Source organism: Globicephala melas, chromosome 2 (genome assembly GCF_963455315.2).
Source record: "Globicephala melas chromosome 2, mGloMel1.2, whole genome shotgun sequence".
In the NCBI taxonomy this organism is placed as follows: Eukaryota; Metazoa; Chordata; class Mammalia; order Artiodactyla; family Delphinidae; genus Globicephala; species Globicephala melas.
In genome coordinates, this window is record NC_083315.2 from 48,889,197 (window position 1) to 48,914,804 (window position 25,608).

The window sequence follows — 25,608 nt, forward strand, 5'->3', positions numbered from 1 at the left end:
GATAGCAACCAGCTCAGTGCCAATCATTTCCAGGGCAACCACTTGGATGGGTTGTGTGGAATTTGACCTCGAAGGCTGGATAACCCCAACTCACTTGAACCCTTTTTCATGATTTCTTACACCTTATTTCTTTAATCCGGTGACTGTGTAGTGTGAACCCATCTTATGGGTTGGAAGAGAAGTAGCCATATTACTGTCCCCAGTTCATGCTGGCCCCTGTACAGCCTGAAGTAAGACTGTCCTTGTATCCTCATTTTGAAATGGCACAAGGATATGGAGAATATGTGAGCCCATGATGAAGAGCCTGGCCCTGGGCAGAAGGCTTGCTCCCATAGCAGTGGGAGCCCACACAAGCAGCCTGGCCGCAAGGGCCACCCCCCGAGGATGAAGAGGAAACCCACACCTCGGTGGAGGAAGCCCCTCCCAGTCCGTGCTCATGAGGAGTGTCTGCTGTAGCTTCACAGCCCTCCCTGTAAACCGTGCTTTTATTAAGCACTCAGGCAAATGCATTTAGTCTGCTTATCTGGAGGAAAACCTGACATTTACAGACAAGTGAGTCAAATGTTTACTTCTCATTACACCCTAAATCCATCCCCACATTGACAGGACGACAAATCAGAAAAAGCAGAGTAAGATCTTTTAAAATGACACCAGCACCTTTCCAGTGTCTTACTGGCGGTCCCCCACCCCCACCCCTGCCCCCAGCAAACGTGGAGTCCTCAACTCCCTCCTGGTGCCAAAGTAGAGCAAACTCTCTGACTGGTGTTCTGTGTGTTTGTTTGTTTGTTTGTTTTTTGCGGTACGCGGGCCTCTCACTGTTGTGGCCTCTCCCATTGCGGAGCACAGGCTCTGGACGAGCAGGCTCAGCGGCCATGGCTCACGGGCCCAGCCGCTCCGCGGCATGTGGGATCTTCCCGGACCGGGGCACGAACCCGTGTCCCCTGCATCGGCAGGCAGACTCTCAACCACTGCGCCACCAGGGAAGCCCTGTGTTCGTTTTAAATTATGTTTTTATTTAAAAATACATTGAGATGTACAGAAAAGTTGTGAAGATAGTACAGAGAGTTCCCATATACACACTCCCCCACCACCAGTTTCCCCTATCATTAACATCTTACACATCATACATTAGTATGGTACATTTGTCACAATGAATGAACCAGTATTAATATATTATTATTAACTGAAGTCCATAGTTTATTCCGATTTCCTTAGTTTTCACCCAGCATCCTTTTCCTGTGCCAGGGTCCCCTCCAGGTGGCACATTACACTTAGTCCTCATGTGTCCTTAGGCTCCTCTGATCTTTGACAGTTTCTTAGAGTTTCCTTGTTTTTGGTGGCTTTGACAGTTTTGAGGAGTACTGGTCCAGTATTTTATAGACTGTCCTTCAATTGGGATCTGTCTGATGCTTTTCTCATGATTAGACAAGTAGGCTTGGGGAGGAGGAACAGAGGTCAAGTACCATTCTTATCCCATAATATCAGGGGCACATACTGTTGACGTGACTGATCACCGTTGACGCTGACCTTGATCACCTGGCTGAGGGAGTCCTTCCCAGTTTCTCACTGTAAAGTTGCTTTCTCCCCCTCTTTATACTTCACTCTTTGGAAGGAGATCACTCGGTGCCGCTCACACTCAAGGAGGGAGGAATTATGCCCCCTTGAGGACAGAGTGTCTCCATAAATTGTTTGGGATGCGTCTGCGTGGAAGATTTGGCTCTTCCTGCCTCACCTGTTGATGTATTTATGTAATCATTTCTTTATGTCAGTATGGACTCATGGATAATTTTTTATACTTTGGGTTATGGCTTACTTCCTTATCAAAGTCCATCTTCTCCTGAAACCTTTCCCACCTCCTATACTATCCCTGCTTACTAACACACCTCTTCCAAGGGAAACACAAGATCCCACATTTCATTTTCCACCATTGAAAGTTAGACTAAGGTGGGCACTTTTTTAAATTAACTGCATTCCTTTTATATATAAATCTGCTTGGGACTTCCCTGGTGGCGCAGTGGTTAAGAATCTGCCTGCCAATGCAGGGGAGATGGCTTCAATCCCTGGTCCGGGAAGATCCCACATACCGCGGAGCAACTAAGCCTGTGCACTACAACGACTGAACCTGCACTCTAGAGCCCGCGTGCCACAGCTACTGAGCCCACGTGCTGCAACTCCTGAAGCCCACGTACCTAGAGCCTATGATCCATAACAAGAGAAGCCACTGCAATGAGAAGCCCATGCACCGCAACAAAGAGTAGTCCCCATTCGCCACAACTAGAGAAAGCCCGTGCACAGCAACGAAGACCTGGTGTAGTCAAAAAAAAAAACTGCTTGTACTCCTGTCCTTATCACATCACTTATCATATTTCATTGATGCAAAGAGCCATTTCCTTTTTTTTTTTTTTTTTTTTGTGTGTGTGTTACGCAGGCCTCTCACTGTTGTGGCCTCTCCTGTTGTGGAGCACAGGCTCCGGATGCACAGGCTCAGCGGCCATGGCTCACGGGCCCAGCCACTCCGTGGCATGTGGGATCTTCCCGGACCAGGGCATGAACCCATGCCCCCTGCATCGGCAGGCGGACTCTCAACTGACACTGACACCAGCACCTTTCCAGTGTCTTACTGGCGGTCCCCCACCCCCACCCCTGCCCCCAGCAAACGTGGAGTCCTCAACTCCCTCCTGGTGCCAAAGTAGAGCAAACTCTCTGACTGGTGTCAGAGAGTTTTCCCTGCGCCACCAGGGAAGCCCCACTTCCATTTTTTTAAACATTTTGGCATCCTGAAATCAGACGAATCTTACAGTCAATTCTATCTTACACTTTGTTACAGTTGAGCAGAGCTTTTGCTTTCTTGGTGGTTTATACAATAATGCTTTGCGTTCGCTCTCTGGGCTCAGATTTGATGAAATACATCATGTCTTTTCTGGATTACACACTCTGTCAGCATAGGAAACACTCTGGCCTATTTATCTTGTTCTGTGGAATCCACACCAGAATCTTGAGGGCTTTAGGGTTGTATTTGTGTTGCCATAAATATGATGAAAATATATCCTGCAACACTCACAGTCTAACACCAGAGAAAAGTTCACAAACAAGTGTGACCCTGGAGATCAGGCAGCAGAATGTCAGTTTGAACTGGGATTCAAAGACAACCCTTAGCTTCTCTGGGGAGGGACAGAGCTTTTGGAGAAACAAACAAACAAACAAATGAAAGAGGCTATAAGCAATGGTTTTTCTCATCTTCATCCTCACATCCACATTAGAAGCACGTTTCACATTTTGAAAAAACGTTGGCATTACATTAGGGATGCTACACCTGGGATTCCAAAACCCATGGAGGTCCTGGTGGGCCTGAAGGTTGTGAGCCAATTTGAGACACCATTGATGGGTCCCAGGCCTCTGAACTAACATCTAAGCACAGGTAATCACGCTGCACCCTCGACCAGCCTTGGTAAGGTTGCACTTCTCTGGGATGCTCCTGACTCTCCCAGCTTTTGGTCCCACCCCCCTCACAAGCTGCACCTTCTCTCTGGGCAGGAAGATATGCTGATGCAGTGTTTCCTCTCTCACAGGCATTTGCAAAAATATCTAGACAGGGACTGTTGAACCCAAAGCATCTATGGAGGTGAGATTTCAGGCCCTGGGTTCTCCAGAGATGGGGATGTGGCTGGGGAGCCGTAAGATGCGTTCGGGGTAGCAGTCCTCAGGCAGCATCCTGGCTGGGGTCATCCTCTCTTTTGCCCATTGTAAGATCATTCCTATCCTTTATCCGTCTTGGTAACTATGTTCTAAGAGCTCATGATTTGGAGACAATTACATAGTAAGCAGCCAGTTAATCAAGACGACATAGCCCTAAACATTTTTGTTGTTGTTGTTGTTGTTGTTGTATCTATTTATTTATTTATTTTGGCTGCATTGGGTCTTCATTGCCACACCTGGGCTTTCTCTAGTTGGGGCAAGCGGGGTCTACTCTTCGTTGCAGTGCACGGGCTACTCATTGCGGTAGCTTCTCTTGTTGCGGAGCACAGTCTCTAGCTGCGCAGGCTTCAGTAGTTGTGGCACAAGGGCTCAGTAGTTGTGGCTCATGGGCTTAGTTGCTCCACGGCATGTGGGATCTTCCTGGACCAGAGCTCGAACCCGTGTCCCCTGCATTGGCAGGCGGATTCTTTTTTTTTTTTTTAATTATTTATTTATTTATGGCTGTGTTGGGTCTTCGTTTCTGTGCGAGGGCTTTCTCCAGTTGTGGCAAGCGGGGGCCAGTCTTCATCGCCGTGCACAGGCCTCTCACTATCGCGGCCTCTCTTGTTGCGGAGCACAGGCTCCAGACGTGCAGGCTCAGTAGTTGTGGCTCACGGGCCTAGCTGCTCCGCAGCATGTGGGATCTTCCCAGACCAGGGCTCGAACCTGTGTCCCCTCCATTGGCAGGCAGATTCTCAACCACTGCGCCACCAGGGAAGCCCAACCCTAAACGTTTATGCCAATAATAACAGTGCCTCCAAAATACCCAAAGCAAAAACTAATATAACTGTAAGTCCTATTATTCCACAGTTATAGAGATTTTAATATTCCCCTTTCAATAATGGATAGAACACATAGATGGAAAAATCAGCAAAGATACAGAAGACTTAAACAAACTATCAACCAACTTGACCTAATTGACATTACAGAACTCTCCACCCCAAGCAGAATACAACTCTTAAGTGCATGTAGAACATTTACCAAGATCAACCATATCCTGAGTCATACGACAAGTCTGAATAAATTCAAAAGAATTGAAGATACACAAAGTATGTTCTCTGACTGCAGTGGATTTAAATTAGAAATCAAATACAGAAAGATATCTGAAAAATCTGCATATATTTGGAAATTAAATAATACCCTTCTAAATAAGCAATGGATCAAAGAAAAAATCAGAAGCAATATTATAAAGTCTTGAAATAAGTGAAAGTGAAAACACAGCATATTAAAATTTGTGGCATATTGCTAATGCAGAACTTAGGGGGACATTTGTAGCACTGAATGACAATATTAGAAAAGAAGAAAGGTCCCAAGTCAGTGAACTCAGTTTCTACCTTAAGAAACTGGAAAAAGAGCAAATTAAATCCAAACCAAGGAGAAAAAATGAAATAATAAAGATCAAAGCAGAAATCAGTGAGCTAGAGAACAGAAAGATAATAATGAGAATCAAAGAAACCAAGAGCTGGTTCTTTGAGAAAAATCAATAAAATTGATAAACCTCTAGCCAGAGGATCAAGAAGAGAGAGAGAGAGAGAGAGAGAACATAATTCCTGTTAATTTTTAAATTCATTTACCACTGCCTGGCTTCTAGCCCTGGTTCCACACTCAAGCTACTCCCATCAAAGTCACTAAAGACCTCTTTTTCTTTGCCATTTTACTTGACCTCCCTGGGGTCCTAATAATCTTTATGGTAGACACAGTATTGTTATTGTTCCCATCATACAGGTAAGGAGACTGAGGCCCAAGCTGACCAGATCCTCCTTTCTTCTCCCCTTCTTGGTTCGAAAGGTTGCTGTTAGGATTTAATCAAATAAAATAATAACCTGTAAAGTTTTAGCTCAGCTCGTATCCTTACTAGTTCCTCAAAGATACATCAAATAAACACCAGTTAATCACAAGCTTCCCTTTTCAAGACCATACCCTCTTCCAAACAGCTGATATCCTCAGACCCTGGCCACCGGAAAAGTCTGTACTCACCACTGTCCCTGCCTCTTCCCTAGTTCCTGGTAAAATAACCACATTTAGATTGTTCTGGATTTGCAATACAGAATTTTTGTGGGAATAATTGCCATCCAAAATTCTTCTCTTTAGAAGAAAAGAACTTCTCAAATCCTGAGACTCCTTCAGTAGGCCAGAAGCTCAGACACTGTCACCTTTCAGATTCCCTTGCTGTCGTCTCAAAGACAACTTCTAGATCTTGATGCCACAGAACTCCAGAAGGCTTTTGGATATGGAAAATGGGAGGGACTTCCCTGGTGGCGCAGTGGTTAAGAATCCGCCTGCCAGTGCCCGGGACACAGGTTCAATCCCTGGTCTGGGAAGATCCCACATGCCGTGGAGCAACTAAGCCCGTGCACCACAATTACTGAGCCTGCGCTCTAGAGCCCGTGTACCACAGCTACTGAACACACGTGCTGCAACTACTGAAGCCCATGCACCTAGAGCCCGTGCTCCACAGCAAGAGAAGCCACTGCAGTGAGAAGCCCACACACTGCAACGAAGAGTAGCCCCCGCTCACCACAACTAGAGAAAGCCCGCGCACAGCAACAAAGACCCAATGCAGCCAAAAATAAATAAAATTTAAAAAAAAAAGAACATGGGAGACTGTTAAAATCCCTACCTAGTTATTAACCCTGTCTGAAAGATGGAGATGGCAGCCTGACCTAAGTGATTTACTGTGAATTTAGTCTTTCTTCAGACTGTACTTTTTAGTCAGGTTAAAAAATATTGGTGGAAAAGAGTGACGGGGAATCAACACATATTTTTTAACTGTGGTAAAATACACGTAACATATAACTTAACCATTTTAAACATACAATTCAGTGGCATTTAACACATTCACATTCTTTTTTTTTTTTTTTGAAGAAGGACATCAGCTCAGCTTTCATTTATTTATTTATTTTTGGCTGTGTTGGGTCTTCATTTCTGTGCGAGGGCTTTCTCTAGTTGCGGCAAGTGGGGGCCACTCTTCATTGCGGTGCGCGGGCCTCTCACTGTCGCAGCCTCTCTTGTTGCAGAGCACAGGCTCCAGACGCGCAGGCTAAGTAGTAACACATTCACATTCTTGTGCAACCATCACCACCATTCATCTCCAGAACTTTCCACCATCCCAAACAGAAACTCTGTACCCATTAAACTCTAACTCCCCATTCCCTCCTCCCTGGTAATCACCATTATACTTCCTTTCTCTATGGATTTGACTCTTCTAGCAACCTCATGTAAGTGGAATCATACAATATTTGTCCATCGTGTCTTGCTTATTTCACCATAAATCTTTATTTCTGCCCACATTTGCCACTGAGCCTGGCCACCTTCCCTCCCCCATTACATTCTTCTCTGTATCTGTTGCTTCTCTCTTTTCTGTCCTGGTCTCCAGTTTGTCTCCAGCACCCAGCACAGGCCTAGAACTTGGCAGGGGCAATTAACATTCATGAAGGAATATCACTGTTAATGAAACTACATTCCCGAGGAAGCAAAAAAACATACATCTCACTTTTAACAATGTGCTTTGTTCTGTTTTCCAGTTACTGAGGAGCAATTACATAAGACCTCCAAAGATCACAAAGAAACACAGAAAAATAGATTGTAATTCCCCATCTAAAAAGAACCCCAAGTATAGTGCATGTCCTCTCAGTCTTCACTGTCATGTTCTGGGTTGGGTATCTGTTGCTGGCAATCAAGCCAGCCCAGAACTTAATGGCGTCAAACAACCACCATTTTATTATCCTTCCTGGCTGTGTGGGTCAGCTAGGCTCAGCTGGGCAGCTCTTCTGCTGGTCTTATTTGGGTCTCTCTTGTGGTTGTAGTAGGAAGGAGGCTGGGACAGGATCACGGAGCTTGGCTTGGGTGCTAGGACAGCAGACCTTGCCACAGGAGGTCTCAGCATGGGGTAGCCTAGGGGAGAAGCTGCTAAGCCCTCCTATGGCTTAGGCCCTGAACTGGCTGAATTATGGTGGTAAAATGAGTTCAGGCCAGCTCGGGCACACTGTGGGAGGAGATGACAGCAGGCTGTGAATACCAGAGGCATGCTCCACTGGGGACTGCCTTAGCTCCAGCTGCTATAACAGAATACCATAGACTGGTGGCGTAAACAATAAATATCTATTTTTCACAGTTCTGGAGGCTGAAAGTCTGAGATCAGGGTGCCAACATGGTTGGGTTCTTCATGAGGGCCCACTTCCTGGTTATGACCTCACAGAGTCTTTCCTGGGTGCATGTATGCAGCATGCAGACAGAGTTCTAGTCTCATCATGCCCTTATAAGGATGCTAATCGCATTGTGGTGGCCCCACCTTCATGACCTTATCTAGACCTAATTATCTCCCAAAGGCCCTATCTCTAAATACTATCACGCTGGGAATAAGGGCTTCAACATGAATTTTCGGGGGACACAAACATTCATTCCGTAACTGAAGCCACTGAAATCGAGTAGGACCCTGCTGGGCCCTCTCCAGTACAAAAGCCCCTCCATGTTCCGTGTTTCTTGTTTGTAGAAAAAGGCTTTCATCTCCTAGGCCTTCCCAGAGTTCCAAAGAGCAGATTCAAGCAGTTACTAATTAGGAAAGTGAGGGAATGCAGAAACATAGGAAAAGCAGTCAAGAACAAAAATTAATAATAGCTTAAACAATAGTTCAGCCATAACACAGAGTCCTAGTTCCTCCTCAAAGGGTATACGTAACAATCTGACGCAAATCTTTGTGCTGTTCTGCAGAAACTGAGACTCCCTACCCAGGTGGAGGATGGTGACTACACATTGACCACAAGCCCGTAGACCCAGATTGGTTGGAACCAGAAAGTTAATAATTAAGATTCCTGAAACACCACCCTGTTACCTCACCACCAAGCAATCAGAAGAAATTCATGCCCCCTGCACCCCTCACCCCAAATGTTGCCTTTAAAAATCCTTCCCTGAAAGCCATCAGGGAGTTTGGGTCTTTTTTTTCTTTTTTTGAAGGAATCATATAAAGATCTTGTTTATTTTTTTTAATAAATTTATTTATTTATTTTTGGCTATGATGAGTCTCTGTTGCTGCGCGTGGGCTTTCTCTATTTGTGGCAAGTGGGGGCTACTGTTTGTTGCAGTGTGCGGGCTTCTCATTGTGGTGGCTTCTCTGTTTTTTTACATTTATTTTATTATTGTTGGCTGCATTGGGTCTTCGTTGCTGCGCATGGGCTTTCTCTAGTTGTGGTGGCTTCTCTTGTTGTGGAGCATGGGCTCTGGGCACACGGGCTTCAGTAGTTGTGGCATGAGGGCTCAGTAGTTGTGGCTCATGGGCTCTAGAGTGCAGGCTCAGTAGTTGTGGCACAGGCCTAGTTGCTCCGTGGCATGTGGGATATTCCTGGGCTGAAACCTGTGTGCCCTGCATTGGCAGGCCGATTCTTAACCATTGCACCACAAGGGAAGTCCAAGTTTGGATCTTTTGAGCATGAGCTGCCCATTCTTCTTGCTTGGCCCTGCAGTAAATGCTGTACTTCTCATCACTACAACCTCATGTCAGTAGCAAACTGCCAAGTTCGGTTTGGTAACACCATCTTGGAGATATGTTACCACATATCCACATAACCCTTCTGAAGGGTTATACCAATTCCCCTTTGCAGTAGCAGTGAATGAGAGTACATGTTGCTTCATTACACACCCCAACACTAGGGTGTTATGGTTTCTAAAATCTTTGCCAGTTTGATTAGTACCACAGTGTTAATATAAATCCTATTAAACCAGTACCCTTAAATCAAGACAAAGGTCATTGAAAGGAGTGGAGAGGTATCATTAACTCAATTCCTTTGAATTTCCTGACTGGTCATTTTTTTTTAGGAACTGAAAATAACCTTCATAATAATATATTGTATCTGTATATTTGAACTTTTTTTCCCAAGATTTTTGCAGATGTCAATCAAGTGGTCTGGCTTGACTAGAATTAATGACCAATATAACACACAGGAAAAAATATCTCCCACATTCGATTTTGAAAAATAAACTGAAAATGAAATTAAACACCCCACTCCCTCATTTGGACAACAAAGACTCCTGCTTCTCTATTTAGTACATGCCCCAGAGGGCACTTTTTTTGTCAGTCAAATATTCAAATCTAGGTGATTGGAAAATTTGTTTGATAAAATTCCAGAAGTCTAAGTAGACAGAGTTATTATTATGTTTTGTTTGGGATAATCCTGGAATCCCAGTGAAGAATGCAATCATGTAGGATTTGTGGGACAGATCATTCCATGTCATTCCACAACATCTGGAGCACACCACTCCGGTGGTGCTGGTGCTCCATGGTGGCAAAACTGACAAGAAACGAAAAACTAAGCAAGAGAATGTCAGCAAGTCCTACGGGCCACGAAGATCATAGGGAACAGTGATGTGTTGGATGGTGACTTGGGAACTCCTCTAGCAGATGTGGGCCAGGAAGGCCTCTCTGAGGACGTGACATTTTGACTGGGACCTGAGTGACCAGGACCAGCCTCCCTGGGAAGTGGTCCAGGCGGAGGGAGTAGCCACTGTAAAGGCCATGGGTAGCATCACAGGACCATGGGTATCAGAGCTGGAAGAGGCAGAGAGGAAATTGGAGGCGACAGGCTTGTACCTCGACTTTCCAGACCCAAGTTCCTTTGACTACATGCCTCTGGGTAATTAGAAACCAGACCAGCAGGAGGAATGTTCTTTTGGACTGAGATAATTTTGGTTAATAGTTCCATCTGTAGTTCACTGGGAAAAAGTCAGATGTGCTAAATGGTTGAGGGTGCATTTCCACCCAGTTGCAGAGACAGGGTAAGCTGAACAGACCTGAGGTTGAGGTCCTCTATGGCTCGTAAAGTCTGGGGGGATTGACACTCAGAGAACACTTTATTTTGTAAAACGTCTCCCTTGCAAGAAAGATCATGTGACTAATGATTGCAGTCCTCAGGTACCCAGCCCCTATCAAAAGCATGAACTGCTGATCTTATAGCCTGAACAGTACCTCCCCTCCAACACCCTTGATTTTGCTTGTTATGGATCAGGTAGCTGTTCTGGTTAAGCTTCTGCTCCTGGCTGCATAGAAGACCTGGGGCCTCCTTAGGTCTGGGAGCCACAAGCAGAAGCCTGAATCTGCCCAGGCTCCCAGACGGGGACCCACTGGAGCCGAGAGCACCGTTGACAGACAATGAAAGTGTAGTGTTATCCTTGGGACAAAAACCACTGGAGATCAATTCAGAGATGAATAACATCCAACCGTGTCCCTCTGAAAAGCAAACTCCAGTGGCAATCTCTACCTACCTTCCTTTCTAGCCAGGTCTCTGGACATGGCAGACTCCCTATTGCTATTCCATAGCTAGGCGGGTGATTCCTTTCTGTCTTTTCTCTTCCCCACTCAGTCCTGTCCAGTCCTCTCAGGGCAAATACAGCTGATAAACTTCTAAGCTGAAAGGCAGTATCCCTGATATATAAAGAGCTTCTATAAATGAAAAAAAAAAAAAAAAAAAGTGACTGACCCTAAAGAAAAGTATGCCTAAGATACAGAGAGTCACTTTATAGAGAAAGGAATGCAAATGACTCTTACCCATGTGAAAATATGCCCAAACTTGCTCATAAGAGGAAAGCAAATTAAAGCCATGCTAAGATCAGATTGGCAAAAGTCCAAAAGTTTGACAACTAGTGTGCAAGGCTGTGAGGCTGATGGGCACTGTCATACTTTGCTGGAGGGTGTGCAATGTGGTACAGCCCCAATGGAGAGGAATTTGGCAATCCCAGCAAGATAATATATGTGTTGCTCCAGCAATCCAGAAAATTTCTAGAAGCTCCCCCAAAGATATACTGGCAATAATAAGGAAAGACAGATGCACAAAGGTGGGGAAAGTGTATATAAGAAGGGAGGGGTGCCTAAATATATGTCACATATTTGTTTATGGAAATTAAAAATGAAGGATAAATCATACAGCTAAAAAATAGTTTCTTATGGAGGGGAAAAACAAAGGAACTAGACTTCTTTGAATAAAGCTTGTTCTGTAGATTTAACTGTGGAACCATGTAGCATATTTTACATACTAATAAAGCAACGTTAAAATTTTTAAAAAGGAATCCATAGAAATTACGTGTAAATTGAGTTAATGAGCCTAACAGTGTGTCCAGTTAGTGACACAATCACACAGAGAGGAACTATGATGAGTAGTTTTGAAACCCAGCAATTTACTTTAAGGACAGAAAACCAAATAGAAAACAAAAATATCTCAAACTTTTCAGTCATCATATTGTTAAAAGTGGAGTTAGTATTGTTATTCTGAGACTATTGTGTGTTGAGTGTGGGATAAAGTGAGATGTGCATTGAAGGATATTTAGCATCTCAGCCTCTGAGGCACTGTCAGTAGCTTTCCCTTAAACACTAAGAGCACTCCACATATGTTCAGACACCCTCTGTGGGGACAGTATCCCCATGGAGAGCCACTGCAAGGGCTCTCAGTTTTACAGATGAGACATCAAAGCTCTTAAAAGTCTAAGTCATTTTCCCAAAGTCAAATGCCTGAGGTGGTGCCCAAGGGGCAAATCTGGAATTGAACTGCACCCACTAGACTCCAAACCTGCTCTCCTGACTCCTACAATGAGTTGTGACCTCCAAGGTGACCCTAGTAGTACCATCTCTCCTGCCTGCCCTCTGCCTGCTCTGAGGATGTTTACTTTCCACAGGCATTTCCCACCCATGGTAGGAACAGGGCAGCACAGCGCTTGGACAAAGGAAGGACTTGAAAAATGTTGGAAAAAAATGAATGAATGAATGAATGAAAACAGAGAAAATTGCCTTCTTTTCTGCTTGGAAAAAAAGCTAGTAGGAGAAAATAAAGAAGAAATGATTCTTAAGGAGAGGCCAGGATTCAAGAGCCATTGAGATACCTCTGTGTCAGGGGGTTTCCAAGACCCCCCTCAGACTTCAAGATTCACCTGAATCAGGACTCAGAAAAGCTGTTATACTCACGGTTGCAGTGTACTGCAGCAAAAGGATCCATATTGAAATCACCAAAGGGAAAGGTGCATGGAGCAAAGACCAGGAGAGACCAGGTACAAGCTTCCAAGTGTCCTCTTCCAGTGGAGTTGCATGGATACATGTAACTCTCCCAGCAATGCCATGTGACAGCAGGTGTGAAGTGTTGTCAACCTGGGAAGCTCATCTGAGCTTTGGTGTCCAGGGTTTTTATTGGGGTCAGTCACTTAGGTATGCAGTGCCTGCCTGCCTGCCCTCAGCTACTCAGACTCCAGAGCAAAACAGGCATCCACCATAAATCACACTGTTGGCATAAACTCTCATCAAACTAGCACAATGTGACCCAAGGCCACAGGCATACAAAACTGTTCTAATCAAGCAGAACATCCCAAGGGCTCAGAGCTCTTTCTCCCAGGAGCCAGCCAAGGGCCAGTCCTGAAGACAGGTGTTTCTTGGAAATGTGCAGAGTTTGAGCAGCCACAGACTCCTGGGTTAACCCTTTCCTGCCCAACCTCCTAAGCAGAGGTGAGAGGTGTGCAGGCCCACCCACCCCTTGTCCTCCAATACTTCCTACATCAGCACCTTCTTGAGGATCCAAAATCATTTCCAAAATGGGGTTTGCAAGTTGATCCATTGGAAGACAGGATGAAAATATCAGGATTTCCATTTCTATGGTTTTAAAAGAAAATTGTGATTAAAATCACATAAAATTTACCATCTCAACCATTTTTAGGTGTACATTTCTGTAGTGTTAAGTATATTCACGTTGTTGTGCAGCAGATATTCAGAACTTTTTAGCTTGCAAAACTAAAACTCTGTATCTGTTGAACAACAACTCCCCATTTCCCCCTCCCCCAAACTCCTGATGACTATTATTCTACTTTCTGTCTCTATGAATTTGACCACTTTAGATCCATCATATAGGTGGAATCATACAGTATTTGTCTTTTTGTGACTGGCTTATTTCACTTAGTATAGAATGTCTTCCAGGCTCATCTATATTGTAGCATGTGCCAGAATTTTCTTCCTTTTAAGGCTGAATAATATTTCATTGATTGTATAGATCACATTTTGTTTATTCATCCATCAGTGGACATTTGGGTTGCTTCCATCTCTTGGCTATTGTGAATAATGTTGCAATGAACATGAATGTGCAAATATCTCTTTGAGCTCTTGCTTTCAATTCTTTTGGATATGTACCCAGACATAGGATTGCGAGATCACATGATGATTCTATTTTTAATATTTTGAGGAGTGTCCATACTGTTTTCCATAGCAGCTGCACCATTTTACATTCCCACCAACAGTGCACAAGGGTTGCAGTTTCTCCATATCTTTGCCAACACTTGCTATCTTTTTTTTTTTTCATAGTGGCCATCCTAATGGGTGTGAATCTCTATGTTTTTAGTCTATAAAACTAAATTTCATAGCTGGACCAAAGCTGACCTGGCTTTGTACATCTGCAGGTCCTTGGACAGGCTTGGTTTCCTGAGGGAAGAGGGAACGTGTCACCCTTGGAGCAAGGGACACCATGGTGATAGGCCCTCCATCTTTGAATAATTTTTATTTTATTACAGAGTATTTCAGCCCAGTTAATGGGTTTCAGAATTATATTATCCAGTTTTAATTAAACTAAGCCTCAAATTATGATCAAGGAATCCTTACAAAAATGATCTTCAAAAACCCCACAGATATAACCTGATGCAAACCTGAACAAACATGTGAAAACAGCCAAGTGACCCTTTCCTAACCTCATCTGAGTTCTCTCCCAGACACATTTTGATGTAAAAACAAGAACAATCTAATAAGAAATTGGCCAAAAAAGGGGAAGAATTAAGAAAACCACTGAAAATATATACATCGACTTATTAACAGTGAAGCCCACATGCAGTGTGTATCATGCCTTAAGACATGAAGACATCAGCTAATGATTGTGTGTGTGTGTGTGTGTGTGTGCACGTGCATGCCCACATGCATGTGTGCACACTAAAATCTTTTATCAATAGGGGCATACAATCAGAAATATTTGGAGACAACTGCTCTAGTTAGAGGATTAGGAATTACGGGGTCACTGTTTTTCATACTGGATTTTTCAGGCAAGAGACCCACTAGTTTGGAGGAATAACCAAAAGATATTGGGCGCAGGCTGGGACAGTCATCACATATAGAGAACAGAACTTGGCTTTGTTAAGGAAAGGAGAGTGACCTGGGAACTCTCCCAAGCCTTAAACAGCTGACCCCAATGTTGTGGTAACATCTCCTTTGTGACTACTCCCTGGAACTCCTCCCTTCTTTTAAACTTATCCTCGGTTTTGTCATCTGTAAAATGGTGACATCATCGGGGGGCTGGGGTGAGGTGCTGGGCATAGTGCCTGCACACAGCGAGGATGCTCCAGGGGCAGCTAGTCTGATTACTGGACTCTTTGTTAAGCTTTCAGAGCCAGAAAAATATTACATACAAAAATATTCCATTGTGAAAATGTTATGCCGAGTATGGAAAGAAATAGGAATCTCCCCTAATTCTCCCCTTAAGGGATGACCATTTTCAGTATGTTTCCATTTCCATAAATGGCTGCAGGAAACAGTCTGAGATCCTGATTTTTAAACTTACTTCTTTTCATGGGTTTTCCTATGTCAATAAATTCTTTGTAAAATCATTTTGAATGGCTACATTATGCTCCACTGGTGGCTGTCCTATACTTAGTATGCTAGGCCTCCTGTCACCTCTATAGGCTTCTTCCTGTGCCTGGTGAGCCCCTCCCCAGTTCTGGCCTTAGTTTCTCTCTCCCCGGAGCGCCTCCAGCCTGATGGGGTCGGAGGGAGCCCAGGCCTGGGTCTCAGCACCCGATGGTTCCCAGGTCCCTTCCAGCCCTGCAGGTCAAGAAGAAGTAGCTGTCATTTCCTCTTCCATGGTCAGCCCCCGGACATGCACACACAGGCACTCCTAGACCCTTAGCCAGAGCCTATTACAGAGGCTGCACGCAGGAGTGCCTAGTCCGATGACTGATGGATAAGTGAACGAGAGAAGAATGGAAGGAAGAGGGAAGGAGGGAGAGAGGGAGGGAGGAAGGGCAGAAGGAAGGAAGGAAGGGAGGGAGGGAGGGTGTTTGCACATACCTCCAAGCTCCCACTATTCCTTTCCCTGGAACACTCTTTTAATCCTCCAAGTGCCAGTCAAAGCCCCCTCTGTGCAGCCCTCTTAGGCTGCAACTCCATGTGCACAGCCTTGCTTGACCTTCACAGCAACCCTTGAGAGGGAGGTCCTGTTATTACTATGTTTTGCAGATCAAGAAACTGAGGCTCAGCAAGTTTTAATAATTTGCCCAAACCCACGCAGTAGGGAGAGGAAAAAGCGGGGTCTGGGCTCCTTCCTAATGCCCTAGTCAGGGGTCCTCACCCTCAGGCTTCCGCAGCTGGGGGCGGCCAAACACAGCCCTTGGAACCGGAACCAGGACTCTTGTGATCACGTCCCGTTCCTGGTCTGCGTCTCCTCTGAGAACGTGACCCTCCAGGACACGCCAAGCCCTAGCAGAGGACTGCATTGCAAGCACTTGGGGAGTTTTTCTTGAATGCCTGAGTGAAGAAATGCTTTCCTGTTTCCTGGTACTAGCCCCAGACTCTCATTTGATAAGGGAAGAATTAGATTTTGGAAAAACAGCAACCGCTTTGGAACACCAGTTGGTGCCACAGTCTCGGTGGATTTTTAAAAAAATTCCGAGAGCAACTGGTGTCTTTTCTCCTTCTTTCGGTTCCCTTTGTTAAACTGCCATGTGTTCCTGGTGACCAGATCTCGGATGACATGGAGGCAAGAAGAAGTGGGAGAAAGGCAGAAGGCGGGACTCTCTGATTCCCGAGGACCTTTGTGACTGGTGGGGTTCAGGCTTTTTGCGGGATTATGGGCCTGGCATGGGTACTCAGTTCCCTGCAGAGCCTGGTGGTTCCTGTGGCTAGAACAGTACCCTGGATTCCACTTTGGTAACGGTTATACCAGGCTTTGTCCCTGCCCCCTTGAGCACAAAACACTCTGCAGTTCTAGCTGAGAAAGTGTGCCAGTCTGGAAAGCACAAACCCCTGGCTCGCTCTGGTCTGCACAGAACGGATACTCTCTTTGCTAAAACAACCAACCCTCCTTGGCAGAAAGGGTGGTGGCAGCCAGTGGCCTGCCGACTGCTTTTGCAGAATGTTCTACTCACTGCTTCTGACAGGCCCAAGCTCATCAAATTCTAATAAATATCACTTTCAATAAATCCCTCTTAAACGACTTTCTCAAATTAATATGGATTAATTATAACCATCAATCCTTCATATAAAGTCCCGATTGTGCCAGATGCTGTGCTGGGCACTTTTTGTGAATCATTTAACATTTGTGAAAATCCCTCTGGCTTTTCATTATGTCCATTTCACAGATGAGAAAACTGAGATGCACCAAGCCTAAATAACATGCCCAAGTTTGCCCAGTGAAAGGTGGCAGAGCCAGATCTCAAACCTTTGTCTTTCTGACTCCAAAGCCCATGCCTTTCCCTGCATCACTATAGTTGGGGTCTCGCTTTGTATGTGCACCCTTCTGCCCTGTTCCCTCCTCATTCCAGGCTTAGGCTGCTGATGACCACCAGCTTGGCCTATTTTTTGTAAAATGCTATTGTCTGCCATGGGTCACAGTGTAGATGGCCCAGGACACCAAGTGTGTGTCTGTGAGACAGACAGAGAGAGAGAGAGAGAGAGAGAGAGAGCGGGAGAACACATGCTTGAGGGAGCAGAATGTCCACATAAGTCAGTGCCTGGAGACTCTTTCCATGATTGCAGGTTGGAAGGAGTTCCTCAATATCCCAAATCAGATTCTGACTTCAGTCCCACATTGGCTGTGTCACTTTCAAGAGTTATAATGAGTTGGGTGGATGAACTGGCATGTATCTGAAACTCAACCAGGCCAAATCTCATTACCAACTGGAAGGTCACCTGTATTAGTCAGGTTGGGCTGCTATAACAAAATACCATAGGCTGAGTGGCTTAAACAACACACATGTATTTCTCACAGTTCTGGAGGCTGGGAAGTCCAAGATCAAGGTGCCCGCAGATTTGGTTCCTGGTGAGAACTTTCTTTCTGGCTTGCAGATGACTGCCTTCTGGTTATGTCCTCCCTCACATTGCAGAGATAGAAAGGCTCTGGTCTCTCTTCCTCTTCTTATAAGGGCCCTAATCTCATCATGGGGGCCTCACCCTCATGACCTCATCTAAACCTAATTACCTCCCAAAGACTTCATCTCCAAACACCATCACATTGGGGGTTAGGGTTTCAACATATGAATTTGGAGGGGGGAAGGCATATTTTCAGTCCATAGCTCCCCCTCCCAACACCAGTACAGCTTACCACACATACTGGTGACCTCAGGATGGCTGCAGACTTCCCGTAGCCATCCAGGCAGCTTGGCCAAGGCCCTGGGAGACCTGTAGCCAGTGGAGGTGCAGTTACCCTCCTGTCTGCCTTCTGTCCTCAGTGGTGGATGTCTATTGGCTCCAATTGTTCCTCCCCTTGCTCCAAGTACTCCAGGGGAATCAGCAGGCCCCAGGACTTCCAGCCCCACAGTGTGGGCGACAGTGGTCACCTCTTTCCAGGGGAGGCTGACTGCCCCTTAGCAGAGTCCCTAGAGCTGGTGACAGGGCAGATCTCCCTAGCTGCCAGCTCTCCCTGTAGGGACAACTGGGAGAGAAAGAGGAAGAGGGAGACATTCTAGTTAGGGAGAGAAAATATGCCAGGAAGATACTGGAGAATAATTCCATGGTAATACTTGAACAAGTTCAAGTTTATACTGGTCCACAATCCCTTATCTGCAATTCTGACATCCAAAGATTTCTAAATATTAAAAGTTTTCCTTAATCTATTTGATGGCAAAACATGACCTGAGCTGATGTGAGGCAATGTGTGACATCTGTATTTATTCCACCTAGAGTGCCTATTCCTATTTCCTGCACTGAAATGTCAAGGTGGCTGGTTGTGGAGGGCAGCCCTAGACCAGGAGTTCCACTAGAACCCAACAGTGGAGGGATTCTAATGCCAACCACTAGTCAAGGATGTTTGAGCATCAGATTAGAGGCTTGAAAGGAAACAGCTGATAAGCCGAAGCAGGGCCTTTCAGTCTCCTGGGCATTGTCTTTCAGATAAGTAAAATACACAGAGGTGTCAAGTCCAATGTCAAATGCACTCCATTCCACACCTATAGCTCTATAAAGGCCACAGAGAACTACAGTTTGGCTTCCTTGCACTTTCTACTTTGGCAAGAGTAATGCCATCAACCTTCTGGAAAGCACCGCCTTATAGAGTGTAATGGGTGAAGTGTTCTTATAAAGCGGGGAATCTGGACACAAAAACAAGCATGCACAAACGGGAGGTGATGTGAAGACTGCAGTTATGCTGCCGCAAGCCAAGGACTATTGGGGGCTACCAGAAGCTGGAAGAGGCAAGGTAGGATCCTTCTCCTACCAGGTACAGAGGGAGGATGACCCTGCTGACACCTTGATTTTGGACTTCTGTCCTGCAAGACTGTGAGATGATAAATTCCTGTTCTAAGCTCCCTGTGCCTCTGCAACTCCCTCTGCCCGGCACACTCTTCTCCAGCTTCTTCATCCAACTCACCCCCATCTGTCCCCTAGAACTCCTCTGCATCCCCTCTGTGAGCTACTTCCTAACCTGCAGACTGGGTCAGGCATGCCTTTGGGGTACGTGCACCTTGACAGAAGCAGCTCTGTGGGGCCTTGTGTGTAGGGCAGGAACCATGGCCCCCCTGTTGGCCCCTTGCCACTCCTTGAGGGCAGGGTCCAGGCCCACAGAAGGCCCTGAGAATGGACTGGATGACCCCGATGTTGGCTTTTCAGGAACTCCCCTTGACCCTCCATAAGGAAAGGTGAGTCCACCTGTTTCTTTCTGCAGGAACTCTCCAAGCTGGGTCTGGGGCGTGACATGGAGGTGGAGTTGCGGATTCTTCAACTGCCAGTGGATTACAGAGAGGTGAAGCAGAGGGTCACCAGAATCTGGGAGGATCTTCAACCGCAAGTAAATGACAGCTGGGGAGGCAGCTGGGCTGGGGGACAGAGGGCTGATTATGTGGTGGAGACCCAGAACCTGTGAACCCCAGGACGCTGTTTCTAGGGTTAATGGCTGAAGTGTACCCTGCCCCCTCATCCCACCAGTAAGGGCCCAGATGATTTCATAAGGGTCTATTTGTAAAAGTTTAAGATGAAAGACAGAGTAGATCTTGGAATAAGACTCTGGAGAGAAAGAAGGAGGAAAAGAAATGGAAGCTTTATTCCCAGCCCGGACCCAAAGGTAGTTTCCACCTAACAGAGAGGCCCTTGGGTTAGGTCCCAGCCAGGCCCTTGCAGGGCAGGTGGGTTGTGAGGTGGGCTGAGAGGCAAGGACCTCTTGGACCTAGGAGAGCAGTTTGAGGGCAGCCCCCACTGGGAGACGGGAGAGTGGCCCACCTGGGGAGGCCCATCTTCATCACTCCCAGCCTATCTTACCACAACAGAGTTACTATATAGGAAGCTGGTACAAATATCCCCCAAACACGACGACCAGATAATATTAATAAAACACAGACCACCAAACCATTAAGACAACACCCCAAATATTTTGATAAAACAATCAGCTATTTTTTCAAAGAGGAAAAATAATCAGCTCAAAAAATTCTAACAATATTTTATTAGACTGTTACTAACTTCCTTTATTAAAGAGTTTCATAAAAGAGATGGAAGCCTCCACAGAAAGGCTAAACTTCTCCTGGGACACACTTAGATACCAGCTGGATCCCCCAGGGAAAAAGGGAATACACTACCCTGTAAGAATATTTTAAAATATAAAAGATGCCACATGGGTTTCTATCCAGCTGTTTTTCATTCCAGCACATTCATCAGGGGAAGCAGGCAGGGGATGGGGGTGATGCTGGCACATTTGGGATGTTGAGGTGTCTTGCACCCCAGAGCTCTCCCTCTGTGTGGTCTGGGGGGCAGAGCAGACCTCAGTTTCCCTAATCTCCTGCCGCCACGTGTGTTCACACAGCTCGTTGTGCATGTGGGCATGGACCCCACCGCCAAGGCCATCTTTCTGGAACAGTGCGGCAAGAACTGGGGCTACAGGGATGCCGACATCCGAGGCTTCCACCCTGAGCGTGGCGTGTGCCTTCCAGATGGCCCGGAAGTGATTGCTTCGGGAGTCAGCATGAGGGCCGTCAGCAGGCGCGCGGTGGTCGAGGGCGTGGAGGTGGCCTTTTCCCGAGACGCAGGCAGGTGCGTTTTGTTCCTGGGCACGTAGGGGAGGAGGAAGGGCTGAAGTGGCCTCTGACCAGCCTTTCTCCTGGGATGTACCATCCTGTGCCATCCAGCTGGGTGCTTGGCGGCGGGGAACAGCCCAGTCACCCTGCACACTGGCCCATTGCTCACTCACGCCCAGGCCTGGTTCCGAGTCCCCCTCCCACTCACCGGCCTGGTGGCTGGCAGAGGAGAAGGGGTAGGATGGAGAAGTTGAGAGCCACTAACATTTTATGGATGTTTTATTTTTTTTTATTGCTGGCAAAGTTGTGAATTAACTTCTGGTTTAGCCCAGATGAAGATTAATTTACCTTTTTTCCTCCAGACTCTGACCCCCTAGGAGATAGTTACTCCTCCCTGCAAAGAATGAATGAACAAATTGGTACCAAATTAAGTCCTATGAACCCTGCTCAGGTCCTAGCCTGGCCTCTGAGTGTTCTTTTTCCCTTTGGGTTCGAGCTTTATTCAGTGGCCAAAGAATGGCGAAGTGGGAACTAAGTTCACAGATCAACTTCTCACCTACTTGGTGAGAGAGATTTAATTTTAAAAATAAAGACAAAGGGAGGCAGAGTGAGGCTGATGATGGGGAGGCATATGCGTTAGTCTGCCTGGGAAGGGGCAGGGCTTTTTTGAGGGAGTGAGGTGCCACCCCCTTTTTATCCTTTTTATGGTCCTTAATCGCTGGTCCTGGACACCAGTAGGTGTGTCTTATTAAGCATATTAAGCTAGTTTAGTAAAATCAACATATAATGAGACTCAGGGTCTGTTGGAGGTCAGGTTCCTGGCCATCTTGGTCCCAGCTAGTACCACCTGTTTTTGTTTGTTTGTTTGTAGCTTTCTTTCTTATCTCTGGATCCTTTAACTTAAAGATTTATGTTAACTCCTGCTAAAGGTGGGGGTTGGCAGGTTTTGAGCAAAGACCTGGAGCAGCTCTGGCAATAAAATCCCCCTTTCCTTGTTATTGCTCCTCATTCTTGACGGGCGTTGAAGGGCAAAGGTCTGACTTCTGAACTGCTTCCTGCTGAATATGAGCATAATTTTTGCCTGGATTAGAGGAGCAGAACTGTTCCTGACTAGGCTAAAATAAGTCTGATTTTCGCCAAGCTGCAGTCCCAGTTGCTTGTACCCTTGTGTTAGTATCATCTAAAGTTTGATGGCTTCAAGCTGTTTACTAAGGAAGTTAACAAGGCAGTTAAGGAGGCAAGGCCCAGAGATAAGCAGGAGGATAATAGCAATTAGGCCTGGGTGAGATTTTGTAGAGTGATTTCATGGTATGCGAAGCCTCCCCAGGGAGCTGCTAGTCTGGAGCAGTCCCTATTCCTGCCAGAATGAGTCCTATTGCTCTTTTATCTCAGGGCAGGGTGATATTATGAATGGTTATGCGTAGGTTCTGAGAATTTAGCTGGTCTAGCATGCAATGTTCCCCCAACTGGGCATTATCTAAACAAGGAAGGGCTAGAGCCCACCCCAGAGAAGGGAAGGAGGAGTTGGGGTTGGTCTGATGGGGCAGTTGGTTTATTCTTGGGCCACAAAGGAACAGGTACCCAGGGGGAGCTTACGTTCTGGGGAGTTGAACCACCTCCATAAGTGGCTAGCCCAAGAGGGGGTGCCCTTGCAGTGTGGGGAGAAAGGCCCACCTGCACAGCAGGGGTTACTGAGGGATTCTTCACTAGTGGCTTTTCCATAGGCCTTAGGAGGGCCATATACTAAATGCCAGACAACTGGCATTTTCCCTCTCCAATAAGTACATCTCCCTTCCGGTCCCTGTGTGTATTCATCAGGTTGGTTCAGAGGGCACCAAGAGGTGAGATTTCCACAGGAGTCAATCCCGGGGTACTTAAATTGTGGGATAATGGAAGAAGCATTGATCAGAGTCCAGAGCAGCCCTAAGGTGTTATTGCAAGTTCCTCCCTTTGGTGGGGGCGTTTGATAGGGGCAGTGGCAGCAGGACGATCAGAGCAATGGCACTTTAGAGTGAGTGCTTTGTATTCGTTAGAGGGAATCCAAGCAGGGAAGCTGCGTTAGGGATGGGATATGAACTTCAAGAGGGGTAGGTTTAGCCAAGGTGAGAGTGAGGTTATCATTCTTAGAGGTAAAATGTAATACCTTTAATCCATAGGTGTCACTTGGAGAGTGGGGGTGACAGATCCAGCACTGGGATAGATTTTCTCCACAGGCTATAATTCTCGAGAAATTTACTATTGCATTGAATTCCCATTCTGTGTGGACGGTCGTAAGAGATAGATAGAGCAGAGAAGAAACAATAGACAATAATGGCCACTCATCCTGCTTCCAATGTTAGTATCCCATATGTCCAGCATGTTCAGAGGAGGCGTTTGCCAGAGGGAGGGGGGTTGGCAGAACAGCAGAAGCCAAGCAAGGCAATAGTAATGATGAGGCCAACTAATAAGCCTGTCCACCACATTACTTATCTATCGGTAAGTTAGTCCTTTTCAAAAGTAACTTAAGGTGTGTGACAGGTTCACAGGTGTATTGGGTGCATGGCTCAGTAACTTCTTCCTCAGGTGTAGGTGCCGTCTTCACTCTGGTATGGTGGGCCCATGGAGTTATGCCCTGCAATTGTCAGGCTGAATGAGTGGTCAAGATGAGAAGATAAGGTCCTGTCCACTTGGGGTCTAACTGGTCTTGTGGATTTCCAGCCTTCCAGGTTTTCAAATAAACCCAATTCCCAGGGTACAAAGAATGTAAAACCATGTCAGAAGGGGAAGGCAATTCCTGATTCCCTTAGGCGTGTAAAGCTTTGATGAATTCCCCTCTCTGTAAGGCATATTTCATTTGGTCCATATCCCTAAGGCTGGCTTTGTAGCCAGGTCCTTCAGGAATGGGCCTCCTGTACATGATCTCTTATGGACTTAACCTGAGCTTTCCTTTAGGGGCTAATTGCATTCTCCAAAGTGCTGTGGGGTGAAGGGAGATCCAAGGTTGATGAGTCTCTTGACATAGTTTGGCTAAATTTCTTTTGAGAGACTCATTCGTTCTTTTTACTTTTCCTAAAGATTGTGGTCTCCAAGAAGAGTGTAAGCTCCATTTAATTCCTAGGGCTCTAGAGACTTCCTTAGTAATTTGAGAAACAAAGGCGGGCCCACTGTCGCTTTGAATGGGTTTAGGGAGCCCAAACTGATGGATTACTTTTTTGAGCAGGGCCTTAGAGGTCTCCGAGCTAGTCTTGGTTTGGGTCGGGAATGTCTCCATCCAGCCAGAGGTGTCAGTCAAAACCAGCAAATATATAAAAATTTCCTTGTGCCTGGGGCATTACTGTAAAATCAGTTTACCAGTCGTGACCTGGATGTGTGCCTCTGTACTGGGTGGGGGTCACTCCCTTGACCTTGGTGGGCGGTAAGTGTTGGGGTTATTCTGGAGACAGGGCAAGCTTCAACCACCTGTTTAAGGAGACTTCAGAAGTTGGGATTAGTCATGGATTTGGTGAGCCATTGACACAGGGCCTCCTGCCCATAACGTGTGCTCTGGTGAGCTTCCCGGATGGCTTGGAGTGCAGTAGCTGATGGGAAGAACAGCTGCCCATGATTGTTAACCCTCCATTCCTGATATTCTGGGCTTTTAAAATAGCCCCATCTCAAAGGCTTTTCTCTTTCTTCTGGGGTGTATATGGGAGTGTAAGAGTTAGGATCTGGGGGTACCAGTAGGAGTGACGTTTGAAGTCTGTCCCCACCCTCTGCTGCTTGTTTAGCTGCCATATCTGCTCTGTTATTTCCTCTTATTATTTCTGCTTCTCCCTTTTGATGGCCTCTACAGTGAATACAGGCTATACTCTTTGGCAGGAGTATAGCCTCCAGCAGCCTCATAATTCACCTCCCCCCCAGTTTATAATCTGTTTATTCCCTGAGGTCAGCATTCCCCTCTCCTTCCAGATGGCCCCATGGGCGTGCAGGATTGAACAGGCATATTTAGAGTCAGTGTAGATATTGACAACTTTCCCTTTCCCCAGTTCTAGTGCTCTGATCAGGGTAATTAACTCAGCCCTCTGAGCAGAGCAGCCAGGGGGCAAGGCTTTAGCTTCTACCACTTCAGTGACAGAAACCACTGTGTAGCCTGCCTTTTGTTTTCCATCTTTCATAAAGCAACTCCCACCAGTGGACCATTCCAATCCTGCCTTCTCTCTAGGGAAGCTCTTTAAGTCAGCCCTGCTGGAATAAACCTGTTCCATAACTTCCTCACAATCATGAGTTAATTTTGGACCTGTCTGATGTAGCAAGGAGGCAGGGTTAAGGACATTACAGTGCCTCAGAGTCACAGACAGGTTGTCTAGAAGCATGGCTTGGACTTGCAGGGTTTGACCAGGGGATAACCAGTCTGCCCCCCTTACCTTTATGAGGTGGTGTGGGGTCCAGATGGTCAGGGGCTGTCCAAAAGTTAATTTGTTCGCTTCTTTGAGAAGTAGCAGCTACAGCCTGTAAACATGGGGGCTATCCTTTAGCAGTTTGGTCCAATTGTTTAGAAAAACAGGCTACAACCTGAGTCAGTGGTCCAAGTTTTTGTTTAAGCAAGCCCAGGACAGTTTCTCCTCTCTCATGTACATGTAGATGGAAGGGTAGACTCAGGTAACATGGGGATTCTCATGAGATGGTTTTTGAGTTCTAGGA

General features: G+C 46.1%; 1 protein-coding gene across 1 annotated transcript in view; it reads left to right on the top strand.

The window, feature by feature from the left end:
* The window catches only part of PGPEP1L (pyroglutamyl-peptidase I like), a 49,379-nt gene that overhangs the window by 17,170 nt on the left and 6,601 nt on the right, over positions 1–25,608 (top strand). Inside the window, exons 3-4 of the mRNA XM_030873155.2 lie at positions 19,611–19,733; positions 20,739–20,965. Coding sequence (XP_030729015.1) covers positions 19,611–19,733; positions 20,739–20,965 — 350 coding nt within the window. The remainder of the gene's footprint in view (positions 1–19,610; positions 19,734–20,738; positions 20,966–25,608) is intronic.